The 14,222-nt window shown below is 49.6% G+C and overlaps 1 protein-coding gene across 3 annotated transcripts in view; it reads left to right on the top strand.

Moving 5' to 3' along the window:
- Window positions 1-14,222, top strand: part of LOC146174035 (E3 ubiquitin-protein ligase Mdm2-like) — a 49,081-nt gene that overhangs the window by 22,118 nt on the left and 12,741 nt on the right. For all 3 annotated transcript variants that reach the window (XM_084583287.1, XM_084583289.1, XM_084583288.1), the window contains 2 exons: window positions 923-1,110; window positions 7,035-7,316. In XM_084583287.1, coding sequence (XP_084439413.1) covers window positions 923-1,110; window positions 7,035-7,316 — 470 coding nt within the window. The remainder of the gene's footprint in view (window positions 1-922; window positions 1,111-7,034; window positions 7,317-14,222) is intronic.

The following is a 14,222-nucleotide window of genomic DNA, read 5'->3' as shown; positions in this document are numbered from 1 at the left end:
TATTGTGTTCATGGAGTGTTTAGTATCCATGCTGGAAATTCTGTTACCTATTCACATTGCTGTAGTCATGCTTGGCTTTACCTGGCAAGCCTTTAAATGGTGAATAACCTTGCGAAGAACGAATCCTGAGAGCTTTGGCCATGGTCACTTCTTCACCATAACATTTGCCACTCATTACTACCTTGTGATCAGTAATAATCAGTATTATGATATTTTATGGTAATGTTCGTGCACTAAATTTAAACATTTCTTTTGTCTATTGCACTTTATTACTAACGGAGTTGCACCTTTGCCCCTCCCCCAACCCGACCTCCCTGTCCCGCACTACCAAGAGATGTCGGTTTTGCTGCCCGATGCACCCAAAACGTGACCGAATTGACACCGCTGTTGCAATTGCCTATTATTGCACAGATATCGAGCACTTTGCACCTACAACGCATAAGTCTTAAGCATTTTTCTAAACTAACCGCTTGAACTGTTGACCTTTTATTTTTTTTTTTATTAACATTCAGGGCACAATATTGTGAGCTGTTGTGAGGAATGCGATTGCCCCCTAACTGATGGAAAGCGTCTGCGGTTGAATGCGTGCGAGGCGTGCGTTGGTCGTTACCTGCATAAGGAGTTGAAGTGCTTCGAAAATAAAAATATGGAAAGATTGCAGGCATCTTGGTACAAATTTAAATTGCTGTTTGCCATGCTGTTTTCGCTACGACCAACGCACGCCTGTTTGTGATGAGTGGGCTGTTGAGAGACCTTTGCTGCATGGTCGTGAATGTGCGAGCGACTGTGGTTTATTCCTTTCCCCGTTTTTGCACGCTAAACGAGATGCTGTGAAGTGCCTTACATTCGTTGTCCTGACACTTTTTGTTCCCTTCTCCCTCTCTTTGTCCTTCCCCTTTGGGGTTTGCGGTTGGGCTTGTAGGAGCGTTAAAGCGGGAACCCCAATCGGGTGCCTGTGGAAACGGCGCCGCCGTTGAAGCCAAGCGTCCGCGCCTGGAACCGGACTCGACAACAAGTGGCGCGAGCACGGCGCAAACGTTGCCCGTTGCTCTTCACATACCACCGTCCCCATCATACGACAGTGGCACGGAGACGGAGTACAGCATACAGGTATGTGGCAAAATAACAAATAGATTAGGAAATATAAATCACGAGTTGTCCATGCCTGCAACTGCAAGGCTAAACTCATGTTCGTGGCTCACATGAACTGAGCTGTATGATAACAGGTGACCATACTACAGTAATGGAGCGTTCGGTTGGGGGACGAAAGCAGAGGCGCCGAGCATTGCAGAGCAGTACAGGAGCACGCCGAGCGAGGGTGTAACTGTCCTCCCGCGGGAACACTGCTTGTCAAGAGCAACGCGTCATGACCACGTGACCGCACTTCTCTCCCAGCATTCTCCGCCTGCCTGCAGTGGCGGCAGTTTCAAACCGAGGAGAGGCCAATGCTCCGTGAAGAACCACTTGTTCTGTATGCCTTCGTTCTCGCAGCGCTGCGATCTGCCTCCATTGGCCCTTTCAACGCCAGCAGCGACTTTGAAACATGCATACAGCACCTGAGCACTGCTTTCCGCTCCTGGCACAAATTCGCTTGATTCCAAAGAGCTCACCAAGCGCTGACGTTTTGCAGCCACCATTTTGAGTGTCGCCGACTCAAGAGACAAAAAAAAAGATGGCGCGGATATGACGCTTTGTGCCATGTGACTTCCTCTATACTTGCTTTAGACGAGAGCAGCCGAGAGTGCACTTGGCTACTCTCAGCGGAGGAAAAGCCCGCCTCCTTTACCATTGGAAGCCAGTGATTCTACTCCTGGTCTCCCACTGGAGAGCGCCCTCTTGTCTGGGAGCACTTTTGAAGTGCTCTCAAGTGCACCTGCTCTCCCACTCGAATTGGCCATAAGATCTCAGTGATACGAATTTCGGGATGATGCGAATTGGGGGAATACCCTGGCCGGAGTGCATTGTGAAAATGTGTAAAATTTCGGATGTTCAGAACACTCTTCCAGGCCACTATGGACAATGCGAACGCGCGAAATGTGACCGCATCCTTGAGCACTGTGCACAGCCTGCACATTGTTGACTCTGCGATCGCCAGCTGCGTTGTATGTACGCAGCACGAGCAATTTGCGGTGACACGTGGTCCGCACCTCGTTGATGTTGCGATTGTCTGTCGTGCTCATGCCGCGAAGAGCTTTCAGCAGCGCGTGGCCCACAAACCACAGTCGTCGCAACCGCAGCAGCTGGTGGCGGTGGGCAGGCGCGCAAGGACCACGCAGCTTTGGCTCCGTGATCGTGATCTGCGAGCAGTTTTCGGCGCCGTGCGGTCCGCATGTCACCATCTTCTGTCCTGTTGCGTTCACCAGGAGATGTATACGGAAGCGGGTGGACTGCACATCGCCAGCTTTGCGATTGTTTTCAATACCGCGAAAAGTTTGCAGCGTGGCACGGCCGTAAGTAGTAGTCGGCAGCGTGCACGGGCCGCACATTGTCGACCTCACGACCGCTAGTTGCACTGTAAGCATCGCGAGCAGTCTAGCGCTTCTCGGCCCGCACTTTGCCAATGTGAGCCGCGAGTGGCGAGCTGTGACCACGTGGCAATAATAAACCTTCTCGGACATGAGCAGATCTGTGTGACTGCCTTTCTCATGCTTCTGCATACTTATTTTCTTTCGCTTGGATGATACGAATATTTTTGCGACCCGTGAGTTTCGTATCACCGAGGCTCTACTGTAGTGTGTCCTATTTTTGGTTCGAAACATGGTAACCAAATAGCAACACCAGGTTCTTTAGCATGCCTTGTGTGGAAGCAGAGTTTGAAATTCGTTTGCCACGAAAGTCTACTACAATTGACTCCCGGCACAACGAACGCCACTTTAACGAAATTTTCGCCACAGCGAAGTATTTTCCATTCCCCGCGAAGTCCCCATAGGAAGTAATGTTTAAAAATTCTCTCCAAAGCGAATTATTTGTGAGTACGCGTTCACTTCAACGAATTTTTCGTAAGCGTTCGCCATTCAGTGAGCCGTCCATTTTAAAAATTTTGGGGCTGTACAGTTTAGCTCATCTTCGGCGCAGTCGGTTGAAGACGGCTGAAGACAAATCCAACGAAATCCACTGTCACCAGCTCTCCCTCCCCTGCTTTCACATCGCGTCGCCGGCATTGCATCGCCATTTTCTCGTGTGTCATTCATGAGGATTATCGACCACGACCTCGCCGTTTCTGCCAGTCGCTACAATGCCGAAATCGCCGCCAACTAAAAAACGAAAGTTTCTTTCGCTTGAAGATAAGGCAGCTATCATCGCCCAAGCGGACAGCGGACGGAAGAAGGCACTCATTGCTGCGGACTTCGGCATCGCCCCGAGTTCGCTGTCCACGATTTTGAAAAACAAGGACAGCGCAAGCAAGGCACTTGCGTCGGGAACATCGGCCAAACATAAAGTGACGCAGCCGACGTATGACGAGCTGGACAAGGCTGTCAACACGTGGTTTGTAAACACGCGATCGAAAAATATCCCGCTCAGTGGGCATATGGTGCAGCAGAAGGCCCTTAAATATGCCTGCTTACTAGGCCTAGACGATTTCAAGGCCAGTACAGGATGGCTAAATCGTTTTAAAGCTAGGCACAATGTCGTCGGAAAGGTTTTGTGCGGCGAATCTGCTTCAGCAGACAAGGAAGGTGCCTCAGCATGGGCTGCAAATTACTTTCCTGACATCATGAGTCGGTACACTCCATCCGATATATACAGTGCCGACGAGACTGCCCTCTTCTACGAGATGCTCCCAGCGAAGACTCTCGACTTTAAAAGGCAACATTGCCACGGAGGAAAATATAGTAAAAAAAGAATTACTTCGTTGCTATGCACTAACCTGGACGGGTCGGATAAGCGCCCTCCATTAGTAATCGGGAAGAATGAAAAACCGCGATGCTTTAAGGAGAGATGCTCCCCGAAAACACTTTTTCTAAGGTTATGAAACATTGGCCATTTATAGAGTATTTAATGCTGATTCCAAATAAGTTTTTACTTTCTACATATCTTTATTAGTTTTTGTGTAGAAGTGTCTGCAAAAGCACAATATAGGGCCTTTTGTGCACACTTTTTTGATAATGAAATGCATGTTTAGACCAGCTTGCAATAGCTCATTCTGTTATTTTGGTAATATAATATGTCGAAAGCTACTTCAAATTTATTCATTTTATCCTATAATTGTAAAAAAAATTCAGGAACACCTATGTGTATATTTGGGGCACCATGTGTCAACATTCTGAATTTTTATCAAAGAAAGTTCAAGAGATTTTTTATAACCAGGTAGATAACAACATTCTACACACTTTGAAGAGGGTGTGTGCGAAATTTCATCCAAATCTGACTACTGAAAGTACTCAAAACTTGTTGCACAAAATGTAAAAAATGCTGAAAACTACGAATGGAGAAAATTGCATTTGAAAGTTTCAAACATCTGTATTTTTTCATAAACACAACAAAAGCACATGAAACTTCTTGCCACTGCTTTTATGGCCGCACCATGAACTTTCTTGCCGATCGCAGCAAAGTTCTTGTGGTGTAATGGGTTCGGCAGGTCAAGAATTGCACAAAATCGCGACAGCTGTTCGTGTCCGATGCCAATCGCGCGCGCAGCCACCACCACCTTCACGTTGACGGCAAAGCTGTCGCGAGAGCTTCCACTCCGATAGTCCCGATTTCCACTGGTGCTATCTGCAACTCCACCGGGCACAACGCGGCTCAAGGTGTGCACAGCAGAAAGCACTGATGCTGGGCACTCACTACTTTCACAGTGCAGCTCAAGAAAAGCCGAAAGCCCCTTTCGCTTTTCCACCGGTTCGCGTACCGCAAGGGTACAGGTGTGGCACGTAGGGCAAGCAGCACCGCTTACCAGCACCGTAAGCGTGCTAATCTCGCATATCGCAGCACTCGTAGAATATCGATGACCGCATGCTGCCCTATCTTCCTTGAAGAGTCCAATCTTCACCTCCGAGGCACTCGCAAAGTTCACCGCGGTATCGATCTCGTCCGAGTGCACGTTGGCCTGGTTAGGACTAGCTTGCGTCTCCCGCTGCAGTTTTCCGGTGAGGTCCGCGACGGCATCCTCGGTACGTGTTCTTCGACCGAGGCTTTCAAGCTCGGAAGTTGCGCTTTTGCGTGTCGTTCATCGCGAACTCAACAAATGCTAAAAGGCCGCTGAAAAGAACTAGCAGAGCACGATCTAGCGCGATCCAGACGCTGCACAAAACGAAAGCAGGAGGTAGGCTTCGCCACAGCGTCGTATCAGTCCAGGCCAATGGCGGCCTCTCTAGAGCACCACGTGATTTAAAAGATCCAGTAGGGATGCTCGAAGCGTGCGCGGAAAACGTTTTTTTTTTTTTATTATTTGCAGCCGAGATATGAAACTGCGAGAGAGGCTATCTACAAGAGAAAGGCTTACTCAACCTCTCCCAGCAAACGGCAATGGCGGGCGACGCGGCGTTCTCGAGGTATAGGCGCACGAAAATTGACGATTTGCGCGGAAAATAGCACTTTCTCGAGCCACCGTGGTTGAATAAAATGGACTTTTTACTAACTTCACGATCGAATTTTGCCTTGATCTTTTAGAAAGTTGTAGCTAAATGTTCAAAGATAATTTTACAGGCAAAAACTCAAAACTGAAAAATTACTCGGAAAACTCACTTTTTCGACGCGCATCTCCCCTTAAAGGAAATTGAAGCCTTCCTGTAAAGTATGTTGCGAACGCTTGTGCATGGATGACTCGTGCCGTCTTTGCAGACTGGGTGAGTGCACTTGACAGTGATATGAGCAGACAAAACGGAAAGGTGTGTTTGCTCGTAGACAATTGTTCGGCCCATCGCATTGACATGAAGCTGACAAGTGTGCAGTTGCGCTACTTCCCGCCCAACTGTCCTTCAGTAATTCAACCGCTCGATCAGGGAATTATACGAAGTGTAAAGTGCCTACCTTGAGCGACTTATCCAGCGGCTTCTCCTGAATACTCAGACGGGAAGAGAAACGAAAGTGGACCTCTTCATGGCACTGCAAATGATGGCTGCTTCATGGATTGTCACACCGAGCACAATCAGCAACTGCTTCAAGCACGCCGGATTTTTTTTCTTGGCGCGGCGACCAGCATTATTGCAGCCCCAGAAGACAGCATATCGTCGTCATCGACCCCAGAGATTGATGCGACATGGAGTTCGCTTCAAGAGACCGGGAGCATCTCTGCTGACATACAGCTGGAAGACTTCCTTGCCGTTGACGCGGAGGTGGCTGTTTATGAGGAACTAAACTAAAGTGTCCGTGAAGTAGAAGAACCGTCCGATGATGATGACTCCATCCAGGATAAAACTGCCTCAGCGACCAAGTGCCAGGTAATGGATGCCTTCGACGTGATCCGGCAATTCCTTGGCACTCACGATGATGATGTTGCCATGGCTCTGTTAGCAAAGTGCGAAACTCGTGTGACGCCGCTGCTGGCGATGAAACCAAAGCAGAAAAAGCTAACAGATTTTTGGAAATGAAATAGTGTGGTTTCCAGAGTCATTTTTTGTTCCTTTTTTTTTTTTTCGGATTTCTTGACAACGAAATTTTTAGCATGCCCCATGAATTTTGTTGTGGTGGGAGTCAACTGTACTCAGTATTGTGTCATTGGGTGGTGCACACGCAGTCTGAAGCCAGTATACTGGTGGTTATTTAACCATGTCGCAGGAGAAGCAATATATAAGAATGACAAACAAAAATTGAATAGCAATGGACCAAAATAGACCACAAATGCAATTGAATACACTATCCTCTGATTAAAGGAAAGGTGTTCCAGTTTCTTGTAACAAGTTGTAAAGATGATTGGCGTTAACTGGTTTCAAATTTTCAGTGTTTTCGGAGTCAAATGTTCTCTTGAAGTGCCCTTTTTCTTTTCTGCAAGAATACTATTGTTGGGTGGGCAGGGGAAAAGTATGAGGCGGGTAGTTAGTGCAAGTCGTGAAAACGGACTATGCCGTCTTATTGTGGGGAACTTTGTGATCCAGGGTCATGAGACGGACCTTGTCAAGGACTCGAGCGATGACCTCTGGTTCCTGGAGGAATCGTCGGACGACTGCTACTCCTCGTCGTCAAACAGCGAAGCGAAGCAGCAGCGTATCGTGGAGGCAGCCGCCCTGGCAACTGAGCTGCTTCTGAGCCAACGACGAGGAGGAAGACTGGATGACTACAGTGACAGTGACTGCCCTTTCGAGGTGGAGTATGAGATTGAAGAGGAGTCGGACAGCGGGGGCAAGGCACGCAGCATCTCCTCCGACAGTGACATTGAGGTAGGTGGCCTTTCCCCGCTATTTATCTTACCTCCACAAACTTTCTGGTGTCATCAGTCTGACTTTCTGCCCCACCTTGTTACACATTCTTTCACCTATAATTCTTCCCATTAACCTCAAAAGATCATCAGTCGCCTTCCATTTTCATGCCCACTATTGAAGCTTATTTGCTCTCAGACCCAGTCTTATCTCTTGCTGTCTCCTGACGTTACTGTTCTCCTTTCCATAGCTTGAATTGCCTTTTAAGTTCCCTGCTCTGTTAGTGATGACAGTGCAGCTTTCAGCTCAGCTTCGGTAAGCTCAGTTTAGAGCCCAAGCAATAACAAACAAAACAGCAGTTACTGTGCTACAGGTGATGCAAAGCAGGCTCATCTCACTCTTGGTGCTTGACCTCTGCGTTGACCTCAGAGTTGCTCATTGCTGAGCGAGGAACGGATCGGCCGCATAGAAAAACCTGGAGACGGTGGAGCTGAAGGGCCTCTGAGTAGCAAGCGCGGCATTGGCGACAACACGTAGAGGACAGACCTGCAGTTTTTTGAACTGAATTTTTGGACAAAGCTTGTTTCTGAGAGGACGCCGCCTGGACCAAGGTCAAGAAAGTGTCGGTGTGAAGCAACCATTGGCTCGCCCACTGTTCCAGGCAGCTGTTGCCTGGGTTAGCCTCTTTTTGTGCTTGTGCTGTCACCACATGCACTCTAATATCTGTGTGTGAAGCATCGCACGCTACGCTGATGCCTGCGAGAAGTCTGCAGCTGGACCACTTGCGGGTTGCACCATGTAGGTTGCCAGAGTCACCATTTTGGGACGGTTGGCTTCAACGCTTCCGACAATGTCCTCACAAGGCAGTGACGGAAACGCGTGTAGTGTTGCGTTTCTCATCTCTAAAGCAGTCGCTCACTCTTTTATAAAATAAATTTACTGAGGTAAGAGTGATTCTTTTCTGTTTTCCTTTCTTTTTATCACTTTCTGTTTGCATGTGACAAAGACGTTTTGCGTATTTTGCAGTGCATTGCGCTCGAAGCCTACAAGGCACTTCTTCGCTTTTTAAGAGAGAGTAGCCTGATTGACAGACTGTGACTTTCTCACCTCCTCTCCTCTTCTACCCTCCCCCTTTAATCCCCCATTCCCCTTCCTCAGTGCAGGGTAGCCAACCGGAATTCATTCATTCTGGTTAATACAGTAAAAGCTCGTTAATTCAAATTCCACGGGGCCGCCAGGCCAGTTCGAATTAACCAAAATTCGAACTAATGAAAGTGAGCAAAAATGAAGGCGTTTGATGCCCGGAGGGCACGAAAAACATTTATTTAGCAAAAAAGTCTGTTATCATCTTCTGCTTCTTCTCTCTGAGGGCTACCGTACTCACTCGGTCTTCTAGCATGCGAATGCGACGCAGGGAGTCTTCTTCCCCCTCTTCAAAGCTGAAGAAAAGGCGCGCGACATTCAGCGCTCCCATAACTTCTGCCGCGGATGGACGCACGGGCTCTTGCTCCTCGTCGTCGTCCTCGTCTTCTGCCTCTTCTGGGACAGACTGCTCCCCAACAATTTCAGCGACAATGTCCTCATCACTTAGGGCACCGCACACTGCTGCATCGCTGTCTACTCCAACGTAATCTTCAAAACTGACGTCCTGCAGCACAGCACGCACAGCCGCAGGCAGAGGCTCCGGACTCCCATCGTCGCCACTTTCTTTCATACTTCCGGCAGCAAAGCCACAGTGGTGGAAGCAGTTTGCAATTGTGGACGGCGTGACCTGCTCCCATGCACGCACCAACATGTGCATTGCTGTGAGCAATGTGATGGTGCTGGTCTTCTGGTTTCCAGTGCACAAAGTCATGCGCTCGATCATGTGGCGCCTATAGAAACATTTGATGTTTCTGATCACCCCCTGATCCATCGGCTGCAAGGCCGCAGTCGTGTTGGCGGGCAAAAAGACGAGCCTTGTGGCTTTCAGCTCGGCGTCGACTTTGTGTGCCGAGCAGTTATCCACAATGAGGAGAACTTGACGCTTCCCTAGCTCCATCCTCCGATCGAATTTCAAGAGCCATTTTTTAAACAATTCGCCCGTCATCCACGCCTTGCTGTTGGCGGAGTATTCCGTCAGCAGCGTCCTAATGTTCTTGAAACATCTAGGCTTATGTGCCTTGCCGACAACAAAAAGAGGGACCTTCTCCGTCCCGGTCATATTAGCAGCGACCAGAACAGTAATCCGCTCTTTGCTTCGCTTGCCGCCAGCGCAGCTGTCCCCTTTAAATGTTACTGTTTTGTCGGGCTAGAGCTTATAAAACAAAGCCGTCTCATCAGCATTGAATATATCATGTGCCGAGTAGCTTTCTAAGTACTGCTGCAGAGCACCGCTTCGCCACGTGGCACAAGTTTCTGCATCCACTTCTTTGGCTTCTCCAGACAACACCCGGAAGACAAGATTATGTCTGTCTCTAAAGCGGTGAAACCATCCTTCGGAGGCGACAAAATCTTCCACATTCAAGCGCAGGGCGAAATCGGCCGCCTTCGCCATGATAATTGGGCCGCTCAGTGGAATGTCAGCGCTTCTCATTTCTTTCACCCACGTGATCACAGCGGTCTCAATTTCCGGATTCTTGGCTAACCGAAGCCTTTTTCTGTTGCTGGTGAAATCTTCGGCTTCATAGGCATCCTCGATGGCCTTCCTATTTCGGACGTACGTCGACAACGTGCTTGGTGGAATCCTGTGCTGTTTCGCGATTTCCACTTTGCTGGCCTTCCGTTCATCCACCTCGCGTAAAATAGCCACTTTCTCCTTCACCGTCTTGGCACAGTATTTCCCATGCGAACACATCTCGCGGACACAAGCTCACAACAAGCGGCGTGCAAAACGAGGGCTCACGAAATGCAACACGAAACCGTGGTCGATAACACTAAAACGTCGTTCCTCGAAGAAGTCGCGGCAGGAAAGACTGTTTAGTGCTTGTTCCAGCACCCTAGCGGCGCCCCGATGGTTGTGCCATCTATCGTTCTGCCGTGAAAACTTCCAACAATGGTTTTTAACAGCGCCACTTGGCGGCGCGCAGTTCGAATTATGGGTGGCGGCGCCAATTTTTGAGTGAATTAACGAGCTGTTACGCGCATAGACTTTTATGCACTGCGGACCGGACCACGATGACTATTTCGAATTAACGAGTTGTGAATTAACGAGCTTTCACTGTATCCCTGCCTTCCGCCCTCCCTTTCTCCTCCTCCTCCTCCTTGAAGCATGTACACTGTCAGGGACATCAAAGTGCAGTGCAGTAGGGGTGGGGTCTTCTTGGGAGAGGAAGCATCACGTGGGAGGCAAATGGAGCCAACGGGACAGATCTGAGGGGATTTAATGGGGGACGCGGGCTTCGAAAATCATTAAAAAGTCGGCTTTTCAAAAAGTACATATCTCTGCTGTACATGTTATAAACTACCTTTTCTATAATTATGAACACCTAATTCATCGTGAAACTGCTTTAAATTATATATACAACTGGGCGCGGCAACCCCAGAGTAGCGAGCGAATGGCAAAAGTACCCAAATTTCGCGTGCACGCCATTTCTCTGCTACTGAACCGAGCGCCGCCATCTTGGTCTTGTTTTGTTTGTGAATGCTTGCACTTTTCTATGTTGCCTTCGCCGGCGGTGTCCACGCGTAGCAGAAGCATGGCTCGCTTGTGGTTGGGGGCCTCGCAGGGATTGTTGAGCTTCCTGCGTCGCCAATTCGGGCTGTGATTGGACGAAGCGCGTGCTCCGTGAAAATGCGGTAGATCGCGCGACTGCTATTGGCTGCTGCGCGCGCTGACGCGGTGGTCCCTCCCCGGCGCGTCGTCTGCTCCGGCTGCCTACTGAGCTGGCTTTCTTCGTGTGCTCGCTGAATCGCTTCACGTTTCACCATTTTTGAGATGGCAGTCATCATGGTGGTCATCATCATCGCTCGTTACGGATTCTGGTGGCGTGTTTTGAACGGTTTTGTGCACCTTATGGATCGTCGCACGGTCGGTCACGATGCGCGCTAAGAAGTTCAAAACACTGCGTACGTCGTCGTTCTGTGAATGCAGTCCAAATCGCGAAGTTAGCGAAGTGCGTTGCCAACGGTCGCGGAGACGCTTCTAGCAGTGCTGCCTCTGCTACACCACGACTAGACCGACTGCGCTGCCACTTCCAACTGTGTATCTTTCGCGTCAACGTAAGAAGGTGGCGCTTGAAGCGTGTCTGCTGTACCGACCATATCAACCTCGGCGATCTCGGCCTCCCGAAGCGCGTCTGTCATCGCAAGCGATAACGCGTCGTCAGCGTTGTCCACTGTTCACATGGAAATGCACTTTCCGAGCGAATCGAGGAGGTGGAAGCACAACCTGCTGCTGTAAAAAACAAGCTTTAGACTTGAAAATGTTGTTTTAAACTTCAAGGGCCATTTTCTCAGAATGAACTTTTTTCCTGGTATGGTTTCTTATTCCTGCAGTATCTCTAGAACCACTAATCGGACTCCCACCTGGTTTGTTTTTATTGTGTGCCTCAATAAGTTTCTGGGGGCAAGACAAGCTCATTTTTTTTAAATATTGAGTCTAGAATTTATAATAAACAATCAAAATTAGGCTAATGCAAGACCAATTAGTGGCACTAACCTCAATGCTGTCCTAAAACTTTTCAGCAAGGAAATTAAAAAAAAAAAGGCTGTCTTGCCCTGTGGTACAGTCAAACCCGGTTATAACGAACTGCGTAATTCAACGCAATTTGTTCGCTATATAAAGTATTTCGCTATAACCAAACTCGTTTATAACGAACTTCAGTACCAAATTCGTTATACACGATGTCCAGACAGCGCAGCGAAAACGCACTAACTAAAGAAAAACCGTGCCGCTCACCATGAATCTACAAAAGAAATTTATTGCAGATAAATGCTCACTTATTTGCAGTAGGCAGTGATCTTCGCCTGAACACTGCATTTAACTCCATCAGTGAGAATCGCACTTTCCACATGCGACATCATTTCCACAAACTCCAGTCCGCTTCCCTGTATTCCGGAGCAGTATCGGTGCAGCAGATCGGTAGCAGCGAGGGCTTCGTGCAACGTCGGGCGAGGGCGATCGTCCTCCGGCGGCGGCTCCTCGGTCTCCTCGTTTGCACCAGATGCCAGCATGTCGGCAACAATTTCCGAGTCCAACGGGCTCGCTGTCACGGCTACGTTGTCGTCAACAGTGAGACGGCTACGTTGTCGTCAACAGTGAGAAAATCCTCCAGGGCAACTTCTTCGGGCACAGCGTCCGGAGCATCAGCGAGTTCTTCCCACAGCGTGGCAACATCGCTGTCATCTTGCACAGTGCGCGCTTCACTAGCAGCTTCTGCATCCTCTCGACATAGTCCAGCATGGTGGAAGCAGTTGCGGATTGTGGATTGCGTCACGTCTTGCCAGGCACGGTTAATCATTTCTATTGTGGCCAGCAAATTAATCTTGAGCTCGTCGTTAACCCGCAATTTCACCAACAGCCGCTCAACGACGCGTTTCCTGTAGCCCAGCTTGAAAGCGCGGATGATTCCCTGATCGAGGGGCTGCAAAACCGCTGTTCCGTTTGGTGGCAGGAAACAAAGCTCGATGTTCTTGAGCGTGACGCCGCAGTGGTGCGCAGAACAGTTATCGAGGAGGAGGCAAATCTTTCGCCCGCTCGTTGCAAGTTCCTCGTCCCAGCCACGCAGCCACGCTTCGAACAACGTTCTGGTCATCCAGGCCTTAGAATTTGAGTTGTATGTGACTGGGAGTGAAGTGCATCCTCGCAGGCACATAGGAGACTTGAACTTGCCTATGACAAGCGGCCGCAGCTTTGATGAACCGTCCATGTTTGTCGTGAGAAGAACGGTGACTCGGGCCTTATTCAATTTGCCGCCATGGCACTTCTCATTCTTTAGCGCCAAAGTTCTGCTCAGCAGCAGTTGCCAAAACAAGGCAGTCTCGTCGGTGTTAAAAATATTGCACGGTTCGTATCTCTCCGTGACAGCACGCCACACGTCTTGCACCCACTTTTCAGCACTCTCAGCGTCCACTGCTTGGCTTTCACCTGCAACCACCTTCCCGGTGATGGAGTAGCGGTCTTTAAATCGTTGGAGCCAACCACTGCCCGCTGTAAACCCCTCGACGTCCAGGACGAAGGCAAAATCTTTTGCCTTCTGTTGTAGCATGGAGCCAGAGACCGGCAGATTTCGCGCGCGAACGTCCAAGAACCATCGGTACAGCGCTTTCTCTACTTGGTCGTAAGCCGGCTTGCGGTGGCGAAAGCCGTCACCATTTGGTCATTCCTGTGCATTGCCTCTGATGGCCGACTGGTTTTTCAAAATGGTGCTTAACGTGCTCCGCGGAATCTTGAAATGCGCGGCAACGTCAGACTTTTTTTCGCCGCGGCCAACGCGGTGAATTATCTCCAGCTTGTCGGAAAGCGGTAGGGCACGCCGCTGCTTCATCGTCATCTTGCAGGATGTAGCACCGGAATGCAAGCCAGCAGCAACGTAGGCACGTCCGGAATCGTGAGGATAGCAGCAGCACGACTTGCAAACGCGAACAAAGAAAGCTCCGAGGATGCAGGAAAGTTCGGCACTGACGCGTTCGTTGTTCGGAGGCTGCCTTCCCTTCCCCCAAACTTGAAACCAGTTCTGGCCGGTGTTGCTTCTTTCTCGAAGTGCAATAGGTCCGGAGCTGCTCGAACGTCTTTGATCACATGGTAGGCAGCTGCCGAATAGGAGCGCTGCAAAGAGAGGCTGGCCGATGGCGCGGATTCTAAAGGCTACTCACGCTACTCCGGGCGACGGCCGCGCATGCGTACAGGAGGGTCCCTCGTGGAAGCTGCTGTAGAGAGCCCCTCCTGCGTTTTGCGGAAGCGTGGCATCGGCGCAGAAGCAGCAGAAGCACCCTAGCGGGCGCGTG

Source organism: Amblyomma maculatum, chromosome 11, assembly GCF_055883805.1.
Source record: "Amblyomma maculatum isolate TAMU_Amacu chromosome 11, ASM5588380v1, whole genome shotgun sequence".
NCBI lineage: Eukaryota > Metazoa > Arthropoda > Arachnida > Ixodida > Ixodidae > Amblyomma > Amblyomma maculatum.
Note: the sequence above shows the minus strand (reverse complement) of the source record. Positions and strands in the feature narration are given on the sequence as shown.